Raw genomic sequence first — 21,312 nt, 5'->3', positions numbered from 1 at the left:
CAAAACAGTGACATTTGTGATTTGCATTGTTGTTCGTTAAGAAGAAATGTTAGTTCAAATATAATTTTTGAGAGTGTATTGCAATTGTAAGTGGTTACCGTTGAAGAATTTTAGTATCCATAGATTGCCAATATGAATATGGTCAGTTTAGTAGTAACATTTCCAACAGTGCAAAAGACAATTTCATAGTAAACCTAAATCCAAGTAACAGTAATATAATAATTTTAGTTCTAGAATTCAAGGAGAGAAAAATATCTTTAAAATATATTGAGAAATAAAGGAGATATACTTTTTCTCTAGACCTTGGCAATGCTGGTTCGTATCGCCAAGCTGGCCATACTTTTCAGTACGGCATTGCATAAAGTGCCATAGCACTAAGAGGGTTAAAACGACACGATTTATTATTTTAAAATTGCAGGTTCCGGGGACGAGGCGAAGGTAAAGAAGCCAGATCTGAGGTCGAGGTCCAGCTCAACAGCGTCGTCTGTTGGAGGTGACTCACCTAACAGAGCTACTCGGGACCCCTCACCCAACCTCATACCCTCACCTACCATCCCTACACAGGTAATACAAACATGACGTACTATACAGAAACTTTTTGTACCTGGTTGCCAAATTAATCCTTGTTCATCTGAATGGCAACCGGTTCCAACACAAGTTTTATCGTCAATTATTAAGACTCTAAGTTATCCCTTTCTGACAACCTCCTTTCTTCAACAAAAGGGAATGAAATTGAAATTGAGAAATGAAATTCCAATTCTCTAGAGGCTTAAGCTCATATTTAGGGCAGAGTTGGATTATGAGTGTTAGTTATAACATCACATTTTATACCAAAGTAATATCTTGTTCATTACCCAACCATTTATCATTTCATTGCAGGTAACAAGAACAACAAACGGTGTAACCGGTAAAGTAACTACAAATGGAACCCATGATATCAACCCAGTGAACAACGAAACTCCCTATGGGTTTGTGAAACCTTCGGCTGTGAAAAGTAAAGAAAGTGTTCTGATGACATCAAAGATTGTGTCTGTGAAACCGGTGAGTTCGGAAAACAGTGCAGTGAAAAGTGTTTCTAGGACGGTTGCTAACGGAGTGATGGTTGGCGAGAAACTGGCAAAACCGGAAAAACCGGAGAAACCCGAGAAACCAGAGAGGCGACTGAACAGTCGAGAACTGATAGAGAAACAGAAGAATTGGACGGCACATTTCTCTAAAGCACGAACAAGTCCTAGGTGAGTACGATTAACTGGTTGAGAAAAACTTTTTAGAATTATTTATATTTAACAGGCACTACATGAGGAAAATTAAGGTTTGAATTCCCTTGCCTATCAGCCTATATAAAAGGTATATAGCTTTGTTAGGTAAGCCTGTTGCTTGAAGTGGGTTCCAAACAGTACACCTTTGCAGTAACATTTTATTTAAATCCCACCGTATGATCGATCTCACTACTAAACCACCAAATTGTGTAAGGTATGAATTAGTTTTGCTACACAATGATGCAAATTTAGGCCAACCTTGCCTACCCCAGTATCAATAAATTGAATAGAGTTGAGCTGAGCTAGTTTTGCTTTAAGAATAAACAGTTTTATAATGACATCAAATATCATAGATATAGAAACATACTCTCTTAAACTTTACTTGATAAGGAAGCTTAGCTTGGGAGATTTACCTCTACTTTTTTCTGTTGAATACTTTTTCTACACTTTTGAATACTGTCTAGTCTTAATTACTCCCAGGGCCATGCATATTTAGGGGGATATTTGGTCTCACCAACAAGGCCCCTCCTCTCACTCGATCTTCTGCATCTTCCTCTGTTGCTCCTATCCGCTCTACATCTCCCTTCACTTTTTTCCACCATTTTTGTCGTGGCCTTCCTCTTGGTCTTCTTCCTTCAGGGTTCCTCATTACTTATTGTTTGATTCAAATTTAGCCTATATCTTCCCCTCTCCTTAAACGAGCCCAACCAATCTAATGCAATGCTATAAGAAAATATGTACATATTATTTTAAGATAATTAAAAGTTGACACCATTTAGTGTACAAAACTGTACCTTATGAATAGATTTGATTTGATCAAACAAGCCTCTTGTTACAATTAGTTGTTCTCAATTTATTTGGAATAGAACTTGTTCCGGAGGAATAGGCCTAGTGATTTTATCTCTTGTAGGATTATTGTTTCTTTATCAAGTTGTTGTATTTTAGGAAAGTTCCAACCATTAATACCATTGAGGAATGTCCCTACATTCATGTTTATAAATCTTTCTATCAGTAAGTATTTTTTGTTTTGGTTTCTCAGTGGGCTGAATTGATGAATTAATCCTTATAACTGTGCACGATTTTGGGTTATTGCTATCCGCTTCAACAAATTTTTTTTCTGACTAACAAAATACAAAACTACGGTAGGCTACTATCTATGTATTGGTATTTCTTTTCAAAGGTTTGATTTATTTTATGCAATGAGTCAGTTGCATAATACAGTTTATATGTAATACACAGTGTTTGCCATGCGTACTAAGACGTCCACAAATTCCAATTCACCGCCCCATGGGAGGTGTGTGTCCCGGTTTTGCTCAGTTAAATTATGTGTTTAATAGACAAAAGTATCACTTTTAACCAAACATTATGGTTACCCAGTAAATTAATAATAAACTTGAATGTGTGTGTACGGTATTTGTTATGAAGTGTGTATTAATCTTAAACCTATGTTGTGTTTATTTCTATTCTAACATAACTTTAAACAAATATATTACATGGTTTTAATTAAAACTAGCAGCTATCGTGCCTTGCAATGGGTTCAAGGAGACATTGTCTGTTCTTTGAAAATGGCTTAAAACCTGAAGGCAAGTGAGCGCAGCGAACAAGCTCCAACCTAAAGGTGAGTGAGCGGAGCGAACAAACTTCAACCAGGATGTGATTGATCCATGCGAACGAGCTCATCTTGAAAATGAACGAGCATTTGACATCAAACCACATTAGGACAGGACAAAGTCTGTCGGGCCAGCTAGTATAACATAAATAAATACACACATATAGGACACACACTTAAACCCGTTAAACAATTGGAACATTTCAACACACTTGCCCAGCCAAAAAATAATAATTTCTGTACGGCCTACAGAAGTGTCACGGCCCCCTTGGATATTTCTAGGTTGAATATAGTGTAATGAATTGTCACAATGTTAACCTTAATCCTTAGTTTGAGTTGATTATTATTGAAGTTTGACTGTTCTATATGGTTAGCTGTACATGATAATAACAAGTGTTCATCAGAATAGGAAGACGGATGATGTGACAATGAGGCGGCTTGAACTATATTCATTTGTAAAAATACTAGGTTTGGCTCACTACGGTTTAATGTTACTAAATATCTTGTACTGTACTAACTTGAGTGTTTATCTCTGTAGGTACAACAGTGATCCCAGCACCAAACCTGTAGAGCCACCTGCAGTATCTGTCAATAAGTCTGCTTCATTCAACTTGCCTAGGACAGCCAGGTCGCCGCCTCCACCTCACCCCACCACACCACCTCCCCCACCACCAACACCACCAACTATCATTGCGTAAGTGACCACTCTGAGTAACAAACTATTCCATACCGAATACAAGGGTTTTCCACAAGGTCTCCATTGAGACATTGTTAAAGCCAAGCAAGCTCGTGTTCCTTACTTAATCCACTACTATTCTAGCTGGTTCCCAGTCCTTTGGTACAATTAGTTTAATCTTTTTTAAAGAGGGCCAGGCTTATAAGTAGACCATGGGATTGCAAGTCTCATCTTAGTATTAAACAAGTTGTGGAAGACAATTGACGCTCCCGCTAAGTGTGAATTGCGTTCTCTGTTTAGGTTTTTGTTGGAAGGAAATCAACCTGTGTTGGTTACTCTTTCATTAGCTATAGGCTAACTATAGACTGGGACGGGTGGCGTTGTCCTGTAATCCATCCAGCTACTAGAAGGTCACAAATTGTGGATATTTATAGGCATGCACTGTGGATGCGATACTCCCCAGTGTGGATTAACGTCCGCACGGGTGAGTACTACGACTATCCGCAGTACTATCCCGATAATTAGACCAATAAACCAATTAGACCGATAAATTACCAAGGCAAAATTGTGGTTCGGATTCCACTATAAACTGTAGGTCCCTTAGTTGCCATTAGCTGTATGGGCTATTAATTAACAGCTGTGTCTAAGAAATGTTGGCCTTTGTCACTAACAAGACTACAAGATCACGCCACTCATCCTACACTCATCTCCATTCATACTTGGCTTAAAATACCTACTTTGTATGGTCGCCATGTCATAGAACAGTATTAACAGTATAGTTTAATACTAATTAATCATTTCCCCAAACGAAAGAAAAATCCCAACTAACTATTTATTTAACCAACTTATTAAAATATGATGAATAGAGACAGTTTGTGATGCACACACCTCAACTGACTGCAAATGCATTTTTTAACTCTTAGTGTTAGAGGTAAAATCATAATTGGAACACAAATGTTGCTTGATATTATTTGGATGGTAACTTCAGTTACTAAATGTCACTTTATTTGAAGTTAACAGAAAGCAAAGACCAATTTCAATTTAGCAAGAAACGTAATTTCAGATTCACTGGTGATGCGGTGAGTTGTTGTAATGCTCCATTCACTCCATCCAGATACAAAGACAAGTCAACTTGTTAAACCGCAAACTCATACGGAGTATGCTGAACTCATATGAACTTAAGAAATCAGCTTACTTAACTCCCAAAAGTGAAACGTCATTGGCTGATAGTCAGTCTGACTCACGATAGCACGAAAGCGCCATTGGCCAAAAACGAGTCAGACTCACAAATCTAACTTGCCATTGGCCGAAAGTGAGGCAATCAATTAATTATGTTAGAGTTGAGTCTGATTCATCTCGCACCTCTTTATACCACAAACCCAAACAGAGAAACCACAAACTCAGAAACCACAATCATCAAGTTAGATCTACTTGTAACTCGAGTCTATGGCAGCTTACGGGTAGAGTCAATTGAGTTAGAAAAGTACTTGACTCGTCACCTCATTAAGATTCACTAACCTTAATTTGGTGTGTTACCAGGAGAAGTCCGTCACCAACGTCTGCCACACCTTCATCACCTTCACTACCTGCTACACCCACCCCTGCTACACCCATTCCTACTACACCCACTCCTGCTACACCCACCAGCTGCACCACTACTACCACCAACGAGCTCAACTCTACAACATCTCCTGTTAGCCCTGTCTCTCCAGGTATGTCCATAACTACTTTACAATTAGATTATAAACTTTCCAAGTAATTTATATTCGTGGTATTTCAGCCTTGTTTTACAATGATGAAGCAACACGCGTTAAGATGCACAATAAGCTTCGGTTGACGTGCTTGGACCATGAGTCCACCCTCTTACAATCAACACGCGTTAAGACCAAGAGTTTGATCTCTACATTTTTTTTCTTTTTTGCAATATCTGTATTAGATTAGAAGAAATCGTGCTACAACCAGTCTTATCTCTTTCCTAAGGATAATTACAGAAAAATCAATAGTAAAAAATGAGTAGGCCTACCTATATAACTATCATTTTTTTTACATTTAAAAACCCTTTGACAGTGTACGATTATAGTAAATAATGGTAGTTTGTTGTGTTCAATAGGACATTTTAGTGATCCTTATCCAAGAAAAAAAATGTTTTATGAATAATGCAAAAGCTTTGTGTCAAGGGTACGTCCAGGGTGCACGTCGATTTACATTCAGATGTTCGGCAGGTGGTTAATCTGAGTCAGATATTTTGTTGGTGGTCACAGTGGAAGCAGGAAATACGCCTCCGGTACTGACTCAGTTAGCAAAGAAGCAAGTCAGTCGTTGTTATGGAATTGTCAGACGAGGAATTAATGTGAAAAATGATAAAGTCTGAAACTGTTATGAAGTTACAGCCGGTGAAAATGGTGTTCATGATTTATATATCTTTTTTCCCATAGCTATAAATGATAAAGCTTCTTTCCATATTGCATTGAATGGAGACTGAAACCACTGAAACTTATTATTAAAATTGGACATCCTATTGTAAGGTGTGACCTACACAAACAAAACAATTTTCCTCGAGAGCGTTTAGTGGTAACCCTAAAAGTAATGAAAAAAAAAAATTAAATATTTTACTACAAAAACAAAATTTATTTAATTATATAGTATGCGTACGAGTAAAATCTTAATCGGAATCTGAAACCAGAATGAAGAATTCATTCCGGTAAGCAGGTGCCTGCAGGCGGGGTTGGAAACCAGCAGCCACTACGGCCACTTCCATTTGAATGCAATTGCCATTCCTTCCGCTGAAAATCTGAATCTGCTTGCACTCTGGACGTACCGTAACACATTGTCTTTGTTTGAATTAAAATAGGAGTCCAGCAGAAAAGTGTGCTTATCTCCATTCCCATTTTTTCCTATAGTTATGACAAAAAAAAAAATAAAGCAGAAATGAAAACATACTTTAATGCCCAGCAAACACGTTGACAATGGAGTGGTTTTGGGTCTTACTGAACAAGAAGTACTTGACAAGTTGATCATTTGGTATGACAAAGAGATTGAAGTTTTCCATTCTTATCAACCACTAGATACATATTACTAGGCAGTTAGCTGCACTTAGTTTTAATTAAACTTCAGTGTAGTGAAGTAATGAATAAGTCAAGTCAAAAAGCTGATGCTATTAGTGATACAAAAAATGTATCTTCAAAACACTAATTATAAATTAAAATTTATCTCTCCTTGATGATGCTTTGACTTTTATACATGGTGTCTTTTATAAAACGTGACCTAAATTACATGGAGTCAATGTTTAGAGACAAAACATGCTCATAAGTTGGTAGCGCTGCTTCCTTTACTTCATTACCAATCAGATGACATGCATTTTTGCATTGTTGTGTATGGTTTAGTGTTATAAGGAATGTATTTTAAATAAGACACAACCTTGTATCTTTGCAAGCTTAAAGATTAGGTATTGTAGGAGAACAAATTAAAAGTAAATTATTTGTTTTATGATAAGAAAAGATTGCAGTTTTAAGTGTCCAGGTGAGACCCTGGTAACTAATAAATAATCTACAGGTTATTAAATATGTAAATATGAATAATACAATACTTGTTATTCAATAGGTGTGTATTAATAAATCTTAAACATTGTGTTTTTGAGAAAAGAAGTTGAGTCTTATTCACAATAAAAATAAATTCCCAGTAACAAGCCGTGTAGACAACAATGCATATCAGCTGATCGGTTATGAAGTAAAGGAAGCAGGGCTGCCAACTTATAAGCTTTTTTCATCCCTTAGTAATAGCTCTCTGTATGTAATTTGGGTTGCATTTTATAAAAACACCCAGTATAATTGTTTGATGAGCGAGTGTGATAGTACATCATGGTGAGCGTGACAGCTAGGATGAGCGTTTGGACACAGTGGAGCTATTATCGGTCTGGTGAGTTGCCAGTTTGTGCCAACCATGTGGCCCCTGGTTGTCTGATGCGTTTAGTCTGGTAGATTCACGTTCTGATAGCGACGTGTGTTTGTGAAACAGTGGTATCTGTTATCGGTTTATATTGTCAGTGCAATAATAGTTATCACCAGTGCATGACTGAAATTCTTTGTTAACATTGATGTTTAAAGTTGTTTCATTAGAAAAGGTTTACTTGCAAGAGTTTTTAATTATAATTTTTCTATAATTTTTTTTAATTGGTAGTTTTTAGGCAATAAATATTGTTTTAAGACTTTTTTATAAATTACTTATTTATAAATTGTTTTTTATTCAAAATTTCTTCGAATAGGTACCGGTAACACCAAAGAAATAATGTATACGTTAAAAAAATTAAGTGGAAGGAAAATTCTTACTTTTTGAAAAAAACTAGTAAATATTAAAAAGTCTTATATAAGGTTGTATCAATTCTTGAACTAGGCGTCCTTTTTTAATGGTTAGTTAATACAGTTTTACTTATTGAAACATGTATGTTGATAAATATGAAATTGTCAGCTGGAAAACGTTTTATCGTTTTATGTTATCTTAACTTCTTCCAGAACTTAGAATTTTTCAATAATCACCATAACGAGTTAATTTTAATTCCTTTAGATAAAATGTATAAATCTGGATTGAAGAAATAAGAAAGAAAGTTACACCATTGTGTTTGAATTGATTTCCATACAAGCAATCGGTCAGTGTGTACCATAGTTAAAAATCAGACCACATCTGACCAAGGCCGAGACCACAGTGTAATGCTAATGTTAACTGATGATCTACTCAAGTTGGTGTTCATCATGCTAATAGTGCTACAGTGTTATTGATGCTGAAGACTCTCAGTACCTGAAACTATGTGTCTCAGAATTATTTGTTGTACCTCGTTTGGTAAGACCATTTATATATGAATTTATTTATACAGGTACAAAGTTGTTTTGCGATCGCATCATTTCAAAAAACAAATGTTTGCAGTTACCAACCTTAATTCAAATGGATTTAAGAGTGTTGTTTGATTGTTATTTAAAATGTGTTTTGTTTCAACCATCTCATAGTGTTGTAGGATTTTTAAAGATAGCCTATGTTCATTTATTACCTGCCCGGTATTTTTATGAACGTTCTAAATCATTATAATTTTAGGATTTATTTATGGTTCTTTAATAGAAACAGCATTAACCTCTACAGTTTTTTTTTTCCATTTTTAAGCACTTGACTACTATATTGTAACATCGAACAATAATTTAAACGGTGTTATTATTGTTTCTCAATGCCAAGTTAGCTTCCAAAAATGTTTGTTGAGCTGTACCTTTTTAACCGCAGACTAGAGTATTGGGTTGGAAATAAAAATCTGAAATAATTGTTTTCTTATCTAATTGTCTATCAACTGTAAAGGCCCAGACATTTTTTAAAAAGAGACCTAAACCAAGTTTTATTTTAATAAGAAAAAATATAATTTACTGATGTAAGTTTACTTTGAAGTACTGTATGTTTATTTTACATTTGAATTATATTTGCAATGTTTTATTTATGTATTCTATTTGTTTGCTTATTAAACCAAGTAACATAAAACAAACCCATTACTACTCAGGATGTAACAAATAACACAAACAAATACATTCCAGAAGTCTGTCTTCTTGCTCAAAATAGCTACGCAACTTGCACTACTAATAATGGTTGAACTACTCTTGTGTCTAATGTTTCAATTGAGTACTAACATTTTTTTAACAGAAATAAGATTTCTGTCCATTATTGTCTGTTTCTTAATTATTTATCTTCTGAACTTAATTTAGTTAAATGACCGCAGAAAAATTGTTTAATTTATTTACCGTAATTTAAATAGAAATTCTTTTTTCAACAAAGTAAAAGTTTTATGGAACTAAATAATAACTCATAAAAGAATCATTCTGTGACAGGGTTAAAAATAATTTACTAGGGTATACCTACACCTATTAAATATTTAGATTTTGATGTAACATTTTACACTTATTTATATCAAAAGGAAACTTGTTCTGTCGATTCTAGGATAAATTTCTAAAATTGTGATACAGATTGTATTACTAAACAGGAATATTGCTTGTATTGTTTAAAGCCACTTATCATTGTAGAGAAGGAACACTTTGTCGAATAGAATTTATTATGACCTTTGTACTCTAGCGAGCTGGTCTAGCGGTGAATTTCCCGAGGTCTCGGGTTCAAATCCCGCCAGTTACCAATGGTTTTGATCTAAGTGATCATGACACAATCCTCTTGGTCTTACCTGACGTAATTTGTAAAACGGTTCTGGGCTAGATCATACATCTCAGAATGTGATGGTGGGACAGAAAAAAATCTATATTTTTGTTGTAGGCCGAGGGGTAGATGACAAGCGTAGGAGAGAAGAAGACGTTAGTGATGGACTCGTGGAAGGTGAAAACAATGATCTCAAGAGACATAAGGTGGAGCTGTCGGCTTCTGTGGCTGAACTGCTTGAGGCCGAGAGACATCACACCACGACTGTCATGGCAGCTTCGCCTTCAGAGCCGGTCAGTACCACAATAGTTAACATTTTGTGCATATCCAGCCCTATGGCGATAACAAAGGATGTTAACATGTTATCATCAAGACTTTGTTTCATATTATTTTGACATTTAATGTTAACATAGAATTGCCTATTCCTCCAGGTGCTATGGGTCTACAAGTACTTGATATTTCCGGGTTGGGTCGAGCCAAAAGTTAGCCCAAGAGATTGGACAGTTCAAGCCGGGCCTACTTTTTTGTATACGCAGAAATTGTCTGAAATGATGCACGATAAAAAATTTATGATTTTGTTGGGTCGCGTACTCAGTTAGGTGTTAAACAATGTTTAGTGAATGGCTGGTGAACTTATTATAACTCTTTACTGTGTTAACTATAATGTTTTGATTGACAGAGCTACAAATTCTCGTCGGAAGCCAACGAAGGTGTCTACCATTTCCAACCAGCCACAGTGACACCAGCCTCATTGGCTCTGGACAGACTTGAACAACAACTCAGGTGAGTGATGCAAGTTAGAGATCTAACTGGCAGTGACAAGTATTCAAAATAATACCACATTGTTTGCTCAAAATATAACGTACCGAGTGTGGTAACAGAAGAAAGGAGGGAGAATCAGGTTCGGAATATGATTGATAATTTACCCAGTAAAACTTCTAAGATGCCTTTATTTATATCATGTCAACAGTTAGTGTTAAAACTTGTTACATACAACAAATGAAATACAGTAGCAGTGTACTCTGGTACATATTGCCAACTAATACATTACAGAAGTAAGTTTCTCTAACTTGTCGAGAAAAACAAATTCTGTAAAAGTATTTGTTGATTTTCATTTCGACTAAATTTAGCCTTAACAGAGATTGTTTAAATGTTCTGTAGTAGAATCATAGTAATTATAAAACAAACATGATTTGGTTCTACCATTGACTATTGGATGCTGAATTAGACATCCTATTTATATGGACCAACTATTGCAAATTTTTTATTGAAAAAGAACATAGTGTTTGTGAGCCAGTTACAGAATGTGCTAGTATCTAAATTTCTATTTTCTACCTTATTTTTTGTTGCTGGCCAAGTTTATGGATTGTAAGATTTTCTATAGCTCACAATAAGTCATCCCATTAGTTTGACTTGGTAAAACGATTCATGTATTCGACAGAAATTTGTAATTGAGATCAGCACAATCTGTCAGTGGCTCACACCAACTACGATGATTTGATTTTAAACCTGGCGACAATTTTAGCATTAGGATGGAATGTCTAGTTGTATCAATAGTCAAAGATTCTACCTATGGGAGCTAGATGGTTATGTTGTTACGTACCTAAATATTAGATTGACATTGAAAATGTCTTTTAACAGTTTTTTTATGTTTGTTCCCAGCCCGCCGGAGAGCGAGGAGGATTTGTTGTTGAAGAAACTGGACGACATACAGTTATCCAAGGAAACATTGGCTCCTAGATTCAACCTGTCCGACCCCAACAGCAACATCAACAACAACAACAACAACATGTGCAGCAGCTCTGTTAGTGAAGAGGACTCAGGCTTTTTATCTTCAGAGACTCCAATCACTAAGGTAAAAATATTGCTCACATTATAAGTTTTACATTTTCTTTGAATTTATTTTTACAACACAATCAGTTAACCCATTTCCAGAATATTATAAAACCGTTTTCAGTTGGTTCATTTTACTGTTTAACAATTACATTTTTTTCATAGTTCTGCTTTTGTAAGTTATTGTCTGCAGATTCTTCTAGTAGAAAAATAATATATTTACCTTAAGTCGTTAGTTTTTTATAAACCCCTTATGACGGTAAATGATATACAGTAATTAAGAGATATTCTGTCACCAATTTGAGGTAACAGTTAAGATTACTTGACTTGACCTTGGTGATTAGCAAGTTATGTCAGGCAAAGTTTCCTTACCCACTGATATTATTGTAGTTGAGTATTTGTGTCTATAATTTACTTCTATGTGCTGTTATTTGAGAATACAAGTTTATGTAAGTTATAGGATATGTAAGTGTGGATTTTAAGTGGCCTTTAATATTTTTAAGCTACGTTCTTTTCTAATTGGCGATTGGACTTATAATCATAGCTGAGTACCCAATGGATGAGGTATTTTTTTTACTTAAATTTTCAACTTAACTACACTACCTATTTGATATTTTTTATTTTTTTTTAGATATAAACTTAAAATTTTCTAGGGCAAGTCAAGAATACAGTATGGCCTACGTTTTGAATAAATTATTACAATAATGTTTTCCTCAAAGCAGAATTTGAAAAAAATTATGTAGGCCCTACTTAATACAAATTTCCTAATCTAGTATGAAACTTTTATAGGCTAGTAGTTTGTTATTAATAACCCAGATATGTGTCGGTTGTAATTTTTACCAGTTGGTTTTTGCTTATTTTCAGTTTAAAATTTTAAACCAAACATTTACCACCAACTTATATTTTAGCCTTTTGACTTACCGGTAGGCCTACTTAAATAAAAGTTTGTGTGTGTAAGGTTTGCTGATAATGATAGTAAATTTATGTTGTTACAGGAATTATTGTTGGTAAAACTTAAGTTTCACTAAAATCTAATGGGAAATGTATGCTATAACCCTTGAAAAAAACAATTAAATTAGTTACTATTTATTTCAAAACTATCATGACTAAGTAATGTTTCAATGCATGTCTTACATGGTAGGCCTAGTTAATAGAGAAGCATTTTTATGTTTTGGTATCCTTTAATTAGCTGTAGCAAATTCCCAAACATCTCCTGCGGTTCTGAATGTGCAGTACGCTGAGATAGTAAAGCTAATTGTAATGTTGTCCAGGAGTTGGATGGTCTGACAGACAGTGTGGCTGGACTATCAGACAGCTGTGCTGGACTGCTGGACTCTCGTCTGTTGGACGGAGGACTGCTGGATGTCCCGGACGTGCAGTACGCTGATGAAGACTCTAGTGAGGAGGACCAGTACAAGCCTAAGGTATGACTACCCTGAGTTACAAGCTTCTACAGAAATTGTATTTTAATTCAAAGAACTAAGGGATTTCGGGCAAGACCTCATTACTTCAAGTCAGGTCTGGTCAGACAAAATCGGGTTGCATTATATTGGTTTTAAAATATTAATTGTAAAAATATGATCAGTTTATACATAATTTTGTACATGATCTTCCAATATTGCGGTGAATTTCTTAAAATTATTTTACACAGTCACAGTAATATCGTTAACCTCTCCCGAGGTTTCAGCAAAATCTAGAACTACTTCCTCAGTCTGAGGGAAATTTTGAACATTCCCAAGGTTAAGGTTCAATCTAGAACATCTGTTTTCAAAATTTTAATGTTTTCCACAGTCACGGCAAAATCAAGAACTTGTTTCATGGTCATGGCAAAACGATGAACATCTTCTGCTACGGTGAAATCGTCACTTTCTTAGGCCTTTTATTGTGAAATCTTTAATTTCTTCCACAGTCATGGCGACATCTTATTTATCTCCAAAACTATTTCTGGACCGAAACGATCCCTTAGCCAGCTGTTGGCTGGTCCTGAAAACATTGTGGACCCACAGACTTTCAGTGCTTAATTTCAACAATGACACATGTGCAGTTAACACTACTACTGTTTATTTTTGTACCACTACTAAAATAATTGATGTTTTGAGTAATGAAGCACCTAAAATAGTAACTTCTTAAGTTACATTAGTTGTTCGCCTAAGAGTAAAATTGAATTTATTTTACTTTGTTGTTAACAGCAGCAGACTGACCCTGCGCCTGTCATTGAAACAATGACTCCTGATGAAGCTGACAACCTGCTGAGCTCCAGGTAATAATTTCCTACAAACTAACCTGATTGCTTGGCTAGCATTACCTATTTTCCATTTTAATGTGTTACAAACTCTTAACTTTCATCTGAAAGGGAGCTGCTTCGTAATTATAGGAAATAACAAACCAAAAAATGTATGTTCTTCAATATTTACCCTCCATCGTATTTTTTACATTACTGTTGGCATGGTTTGTAACCATAGCATGTATATTGCATTGAATCATTGTATGTAATAATATGGAATGAAATTTATAATGGATGAATGCTGTTTAGCCTTTAACCATCTAAAACTATTTTACTTTTTCCGCTTAAAACTCCTCTATATGTTTAAATGGATCACCATAACGCTTCATATCCTGTATAGTTTGGTATTATTGTCATGAATGATTTATTCTCTACTTACTGCATTTGAACAGTCTTTTGTTGAATAAAAACTATTATGAGTACTCCATTGACATCAATCACTAAAAATATTTATTACCGTTCTTATAAAAATGTTAGTTAGCACATCCTGATTATACCATTTAGATTCAAGTTAACATATTTAACTTGAAATGTTTATCCAAACCACAATAGTCAAAACTTTCCTTGTTTCAATTGTTCTTTTGCTTAGAAAACTCACCTTCCGTGTCTATTTAATTTTTAGTAGTTATCTTGATTACTGTCATAAGCATGTATCTATTAATTTAGCATGATAGTTTTGTGCATTATTTTACTTTATTTATCATTACATTGGTACTCCTTCTTTCAATGGCATACTCTACAGAATTTCCTGACGGTTAAATATTATAGGTAGGCCAGATGTTGGTTTTTTAGAGTCAACAGAGGTAATATGGGTTCAACAGAACAATAAACAGAACAATAATTTGTCATTTACTGCACTTTAATCAGTAAAGTCCAACATAGAATTCCAGTCTATGTATAATTGTATTCCTCAAAGTAGCTATCAGTGATGAAGCGACAGTTATAGTGTTTTATTGATTAGTGATGAGCGGATCCAAGAAAATGTCGGTTCCGGATCCGGATCTTGAAAAATTCGGATCCGGATTTTCGGATCTGGATCCAGATACACATTGTCATAAGGGCTTGTTAAAAAAACGTAATTAACAGAATGCCAATTTAAATCATATTGTTTAAAATTAAATTATAATGTTTAAAGGTTAATATATCTTATTTATAGAGTAATCTCCAGTTGAGCCCATAATCCCTCATTTTTTGGGGACACTTAACTTTTCCAAATCTTAAAATGAAACTATTAGTTGATCATATTAGTTGGGCAATGTCACAGTACTGTATATTACGACGTCAATAACCTCTATGGTTAGGCAATGTCACAGTACTGTATATAACGACGTCAATAACCTCTATGGTTAGGCAATGTCACAGTACTGTATATTACGACGTCAATAACCTGTATGGTTGGGCAATGTCACAGTACTGTATATTACGACGCCAATAACCTCTATGGTAGGGCAATGTCACAGTACTGTATATTACGACGTCAATAACCTGTATGGTTGGGCAATGTCACAGTACTGTATATTACGACGTCAATAACTTCTATGGTTGGGCAATGTCACAGTACTGTATATTACGACGTCAATAACTTATATGGTGAGTCAATGTCACAGTATATGCCTCATAATTATATTCTAACAAAATATATATTCTCGAATCCCGGTCTTTTCTTAAGATTCGGTGGATTCGAGATCCGGATTCGACACATCGCTAGCCGTATCCGACATTGCCTATGACATTGACTGTGACATTGCCCAGCCATACAGGTTATTGATGTTGTAATATACAGTACTGTGACATTACACAACCATAGAGGTTATTGGCGTCGTAATATACAGTATTGTGACATTGCACAACCATAGAGGTTATTGGCGTCGTAATATACAGTATTGTGACATTGCCTAACTATAGAGGTTATTGACGTCGTAAAATACAGCACTGTGACATTAAGTAAAAAATCGGTCTTTTACATGGATACAGACAGCTTTGTGTTAGTAAAAAAAAATCGGTGGACCGATATCCGGATCCGACCATCACTATTACCACATTAATTTTCATTATTTCATTATTTCTTATTATTTCATTAATTTTGCACAAACACGATCAATTAGAACATCCTTGAGGTAAATAGAGTATTATTGCCTAACTATTCAAAATTTTCCGTGTACTTAGAAGTACTAAACTCACTGCCCGTCCAACAAAACAGAATCTAATTACGTAAGCCAATTCTTTGTGTCAAAATTGTGGGCGACTGGGAAGTCGTAGGACGACGGGAGAGGGCTCAAATTAAAGGTGTCGATCCCGTGATGGCGGGGAAAATATTGAAATTCCTCAAATTTTAACACAAAATTAAATATAACGTAAAATTTTCCCCTTATGAATAACATTGGAACCAGGGATAACGTTTTCTGTTATTGAGACTTTTTGAAAACCAAAAACCAAACCAAAGATTTTCGTGTCAACTGTCAATATTGGCTTCGACAAATTTAAATGGAACCCTGAAACCATTAAATAATACTCAATGTGCCTAATAAAACTGTTAATTTTTTATGGTACTTATTTTCTTCCCTAAAGTTGCATCACGAATCACGATCGGATGATCATTTAGTAACGCATAAAGGACAAACATTGGATGTCATATATAGGCCTACCGTATTGAGAACAACAACCAAAGCAAACAGAGCGACTTTTTTAGACAAAGATATGGTGTAAAGGCATATCCATCTTGACAAATAAATAATTTGATCCTTATTTTGATTGAATATTAAAATCTAAAATGAGTGTTTTTATAATTTGAGCTTTTTAGGGACTTATGTCCCTACATGCCCCTAGTGTTGTACAAGTTGTAGAAGGAGTGCCAATGTTGATTGCATTGCTTGTACTAACTGAACTGTTATGTTCCTGTAAACCTGCTTGTGCCTGCTGAAACAACAGGATCCTGGAGAAACGATCTCGGTAAGTCTCTAACATGTCCAAACACGCACAAACATCACAGATACCTGCAACGGTAGTTAGAGAATATTCACAGTTTTTTCTAGCTGATTAACTATAATCACACATTATAAAAGTTCTACTTATTATATACGCAACACATTCCAAAAGGATGTAGTAACTCAAATAACATTTTTACCACATTGCACAAAAAATAGTTGATTTCCGCACATGCTTTGCAGTTTTAAAGTAGTTCATTCTGTTTGTACGCAAAACAAAACTGAAGCAATTTCGAGAGCTCACTTATAAAAATAATTAACTATTGTTAATTTATGAATTAGTAAACCTAAAAATAGTGCAGAAAGACAACAAATTTTGTTCATCGAAAGGATCAAAAGTGTATTCGACCCGCTCATTCTACAACCAGGGTTTAGCCTTTGTTAAACTTTATTTAATTTTGGAATGTGTCCGATTTAGGCCCTAGCCAGGATTTCTACTTTCATCTAAAATTCACATTATTTGAATCTTTGTTTAGAAACTTAGAATTACAATTTAATGGTAACTATTATGATACCCTTAGCCTTGGTTCTTGCAGATGTGAATTTAGATTCCTATAATATATTTCGCAACAGTGTGTTGCATCCTCAGGGAGACGGGAAGTTCGATACATAATATAACACAGCACAACTCGTGCTCGCGTTAGTGAAAATGCCACGACATAAACTTAACCGAGTTAAGGAAAGTTGGAAGTTGGAGGAATCTAAATTCACATCTGCAAGAACAAAGGCTAAAGGTAATAGTTCAATCATAATAATTTAATATTCTAGTTCTTGCCACTGGGAAAATACATAAAATCATTCCAAAGATATTCTATGAATGTTGTTTCATTCTTGTATCACCACGGTTTGTTTAGATGGAATGCATTGTTTGGAGCTTGTTGGATCTTGTTTAAGTCTGACAGTGCATTTTGAATATTTGCACGTTTTTAATTTGGTAATACAAGTTACAGTTAGCGTCTTCCTAGTCTGTCTTTTCCTCTGCTATTTTTTTAGAACAAAAAGGCATTTTGCATGTTAATTTTATGATTAAGCATAATTATTCTTGAAAAATCAGATTAGCATAATAATATGTAAACCTCTGGACAAAGGATAATAGTTTATTTATCTGCACTAAACTTTGTCCACAGCAATTTTATTCATTAGTCTTATTGTTTCTCTGATAAGCACTAAGAGGAAAACGTCCTAACAATCTTCAGATAACAATTAAAAGTTAAAATTACTGTGGTTTTAATGAAACACTAATGTTTCAGAAAAATGTCAATAATTAATTGTTATATGCTAAATTAAAACATTACTATATTATAAAAAGGTGCTTATTATTGTCATATCTGGGAATAATTACGAGTACAACCTTCACATTTTAATATTGACTCTTGAGTACTAAAGTAACATCCCATCTATATGGACCAGCTGTCCCCAATTTTTATTCAAGAACATAGATGAATGAGATACTTATGCAATAGTAAAAAAAGCATTTCCTCCTTTAGTTTTTGTTGCTGAGATAGTTGATTTAAAAAAGGTATTCTATAGCCTATGGCAAGTCGACCAACCTGTAAGGGTTGGTTAAAAAGTTGACAGTCATTTAGCACACAGTAGCGGTAGCTCACTTAGATTACTGGACTATCCAAATCAGTTCGGGGGTTAGATTTTCAACTAAATTGAAGATTTTGCAATGGAAAAATGTACGCTTTTGCCATCGGAAAATGTTTGCTTTTGCCATGTTTGCGGGGGACGATGATAATGTTATTGTAACTGCAAGAGATAAAATTTGTTTGACTATGGGAGACGATGATGTCTTTAATATCGCAAAGATATTGAAGTTTTTGCCGCAATTCCAGCGTCTGCTTTCTTATCATAGTTCTTATTTCTTAAGTCTCAGATTTTTAAAATTATTTCTATAAGGGATTAGAATGGTTTGCAATTTGAATAGTTGGAGGACAGATAATTGTAGTTTCCCTATACGTTTATTTTGATTAAAAAATGGTGGCAACTCTAACATGGGGATAGAACGTCTAGTTGTATGTTGTATGTTTTACAGCAGCCACGAGGCACTACTGTCAGATGAGGAGGCTCAGGAGGTGGTGAGACTGTTGTCTCCTGACAAAGACAAACAGACGGAGCCTGAGTGGCTTCAAGATGTTCTATCTGCATCCATGGACAACAGGTCAGTCAACAAGTCTGGAACATAACAAAACTATTTATTCCAAAGTGATTTTGCCTAGTTGTGACAGTAGATGATGAAGCCTCCACGATCACAGGAGATATCGCCGGTATGACGGGTGATGATGATGTCCGCAACTCAGGAGATGATGGCGATGTCACCATAATCGTGGAAGATCTTCACAATGGCGCCAACATGTTTAATATGTTTTAATGATGGTGTTGTGATTGCGGGAGATGTTTACGCAAGATTTTGTTTTTACCCCACTAAAAATGAACTTTAAATAAAAAACAACCTAACACCTTGCCTGTTTGGACCTGAATATGGCATACTCAATCAGAAATGTACATGGAACAACTGTTATACTTGAAGCTTAACTACTATTTTAGTATTTTACCAAGTTTTAATTAGTTAGTGGTTGTTTCTTGCTGTTTTAATGTTGTGTTGTCCACAGACTAGCGAGTTCTACTAGACAAGAGGACTCCCTGCTAGGGTCCACTGCTACTATAGACTCCTCAGTGGCTGATGCTAGTAGTCATCTCGGCTCTCAGTCAGATCTATTATCTGTTAACAGCCTTGATGACCTGGACATATCAAGAGACAATGAGGATGAAGACGACCCTTACCATGGATTTGTACCTGAGCCTAATAGAGAGGTGAGATGCCATAGCAGCTGTAGCCAATTATTCTTATTTACATAGAACTTAATCAAATGAGCCTCTGCTACTGTTAAAGTTCCATTTTATCAATCAATATAATGTTGCATTACAACTTTTTTAAGAATGCTCAATAATTCTAATATTTGACTTTGCTAAATGCTGAATTTACTAACTACTAATTATCAACAACAAAAAATTGATTATTTATGTTTTACTTTGAACCAAAATGTTTTAAAATTTTATGTGTTTTGTTTTTTTTATTAGTTGGAATATGATTGAATACTAGGGGTGGAAGACTTCTTTATTTCAGATCTGTTAATACATTTTTTAGGTAAAAAAAACCATCAGGCATCAGGTCAAAAATCAAGGTACTTTGAAAATTTGTAATATGAAAAATCGTAAAAATATTCTGCGGTCACAGAGTAAACCTGAATGTCTTCTTAGTTCACAGTGACATCATTGTCCTTTGTGTCCTCTCTTATTTACATTTAAATTTTATACATTTTTGATCACACATGTTCGCAGTTGCTTTTTGCCATTGCCAAAATAAAAGCTTGGATTGGCCCGATCCCAGCTTGGCTCAAATTCTTTTTGGCATGTTTAACGGTTCGGGCCAATGGTTTACCTAACCCAAAATTATCATAGACACACAGACCTCTGTTGATTACCTTGTTTGTTGAAGGTGTACGAGGAAAAGGGCATCCACTACTATGAGGACGGCCACTTCTGGATGGAGATGCCGGGATTGCAGGAGGCGGAGGATGAACCGAACATCCCTGTCAAACAAAACACCAAGGTCACCTTCAGCCAAGGACCTATTAAGGTAAACACTCAGACATATCAGGACATCTTCAGCTGGGAAAAGACTTTATTAAAGAATGAACACCAACGAAAACCAGAGGTCTCTATCTCAACTTGGTACAAAATGTATATTGTTAGTAGTCTAAAAGGCCCCTTGTAAATGTATTTTTCTTGAATTTTCAAATGATCGCCATCTTTTACTGGGTTAAAATAAAGACCTCTAGTTTGCGCAAATTTACTAATTTTATAAAGTTTTTACGTTTAAAAATTTTGAGCTGCCCTCAAAATACCCAATTTTGGGCTTACAGAAATACTATTCTGAAGACTGATTTGTTGTTCCCTTCGAATATAATATTTATTAAAAAATCTATGCCCCAAAAAATTAAGCCAGATTATTTAAAGTTTGGCAATATTTTGAAATGCTTTAATTGAGAATCCTTTGTATTCTCTGGATGGATTTAATTTATTTAATTTAAAGGAATAGTTTTAGAAAAAATATTACTGTTACTATTTGTGTCATTGATATTAACAGGATAAATAAAGATGTTTTGATTTGATTTGAAAATGACACTGATAGCTTTGTTTGTGTCGCACCGCAGGTGTACAGTACATTCTCTATGTCCGAGTATGACAGACGTAACGACGACGTAGACCCGGTGGCAGCTTCGGCTGAGTACGAGTTGGAGAAGAGAGTTGAGAAGTTGGAGCTACTGGAGGTTGAGTTGCTGAAGGGGCCAGAGGGGCTGGGGCTGAGTATCATAGGTATGGGGGTAGGAGCTGATGCGGGGCTGGAGAAACTGGGCATTTTCGTGAAGACCATAACAGAGAATGGAGCAGCTGCCAAGGATGGGAGAATACAGGTGAGACCTTCAATT

General features: G+C 35.2%; 1 protein-coding gene across 8 annotated transcripts in view; it reads left to right on the top strand.

The window, feature by feature from the left end:
• Nucleotides 1-21,312, top strand: part of LOC129002018 (neurabin-1) — a 68,345-nt gene that overhangs the window by 25,100 nt on the left and 21,933 nt on the right. For 3 of the 8 annotated variants that reach the window (XM_054429510.1, XM_054429505.1, XM_054429511.1), the window contains exons 4-17: nucleotides 419-564; nucleotides 880-1,235; nucleotides 3,407-3,562; nucleotides 5,084-5,256; nucleotides 9,833-10,008; nucleotides 10,395-10,498; nucleotides 11,378-11,570; nucleotides 12,820-12,972; nucleotides 13,738-13,808; nucleotides 16,761-16,781; nucleotides 18,855-18,980; nucleotides 19,432-19,633; nucleotides 20,319-20,459; nucleotides 21,037-21,297. In XM_054429510.1, the coding sequence (XP_054285485.1) occupies nucleotides 419-564; nucleotides 880-1,235; nucleotides 3,407-3,562; nucleotides 5,084-5,256; nucleotides 9,833-10,008; nucleotides 10,395-10,498; nucleotides 11,378-11,570; nucleotides 12,820-12,972; nucleotides 13,738-13,808; nucleotides 16,761-16,781; nucleotides 18,855-18,980; nucleotides 19,432-19,633; nucleotides 20,319-20,459; nucleotides 21,037-21,297 (2,279 nt within the window). Of the gene's footprint in view, nucleotides 1-418; nucleotides 565-879; nucleotides 1,236-3,406; nucleotides 3,563-5,083; nucleotides 5,257-8,162; nucleotides 8,378-9,832; nucleotides 10,009-10,394; nucleotides 10,499-11,377; nucleotides 11,571-12,819; nucleotides 12,973-13,737; nucleotides 13,809-16,760; nucleotides 16,782-18,854; nucleotides 18,981-19,431; nucleotides 19,634-20,318; nucleotides 20,460-21,036; nucleotides 21,298-21,312 lie in introns of those variants that run through there. The other 5 variants (XM_054429507.1, XM_054429506.1, XM_054429509.1 and 2 more) reach the window with 5 other exon arrangements.

Source organism: Macrosteles quadrilineatus, unplaced genomic scaffold, assembly GCF_028750875.1.
Source record: "Macrosteles quadrilineatus isolate MER2022 unplaced genomic scaffold, UCM_ALF_1.0 Scaffold_9__3_contigs__length_116548681, whole genome shotgun sequence".
NCBI lineage: Eukaryota > Metazoa > Arthropoda > Insecta > Hemiptera > Cicadellidae > Macrosteles > Macrosteles quadrilineatus.
The sequence above is the reverse complement of the archived record's forward strand: the minus strand, read 5'-3'. Positions and strand labels throughout refer to the sequence as shown.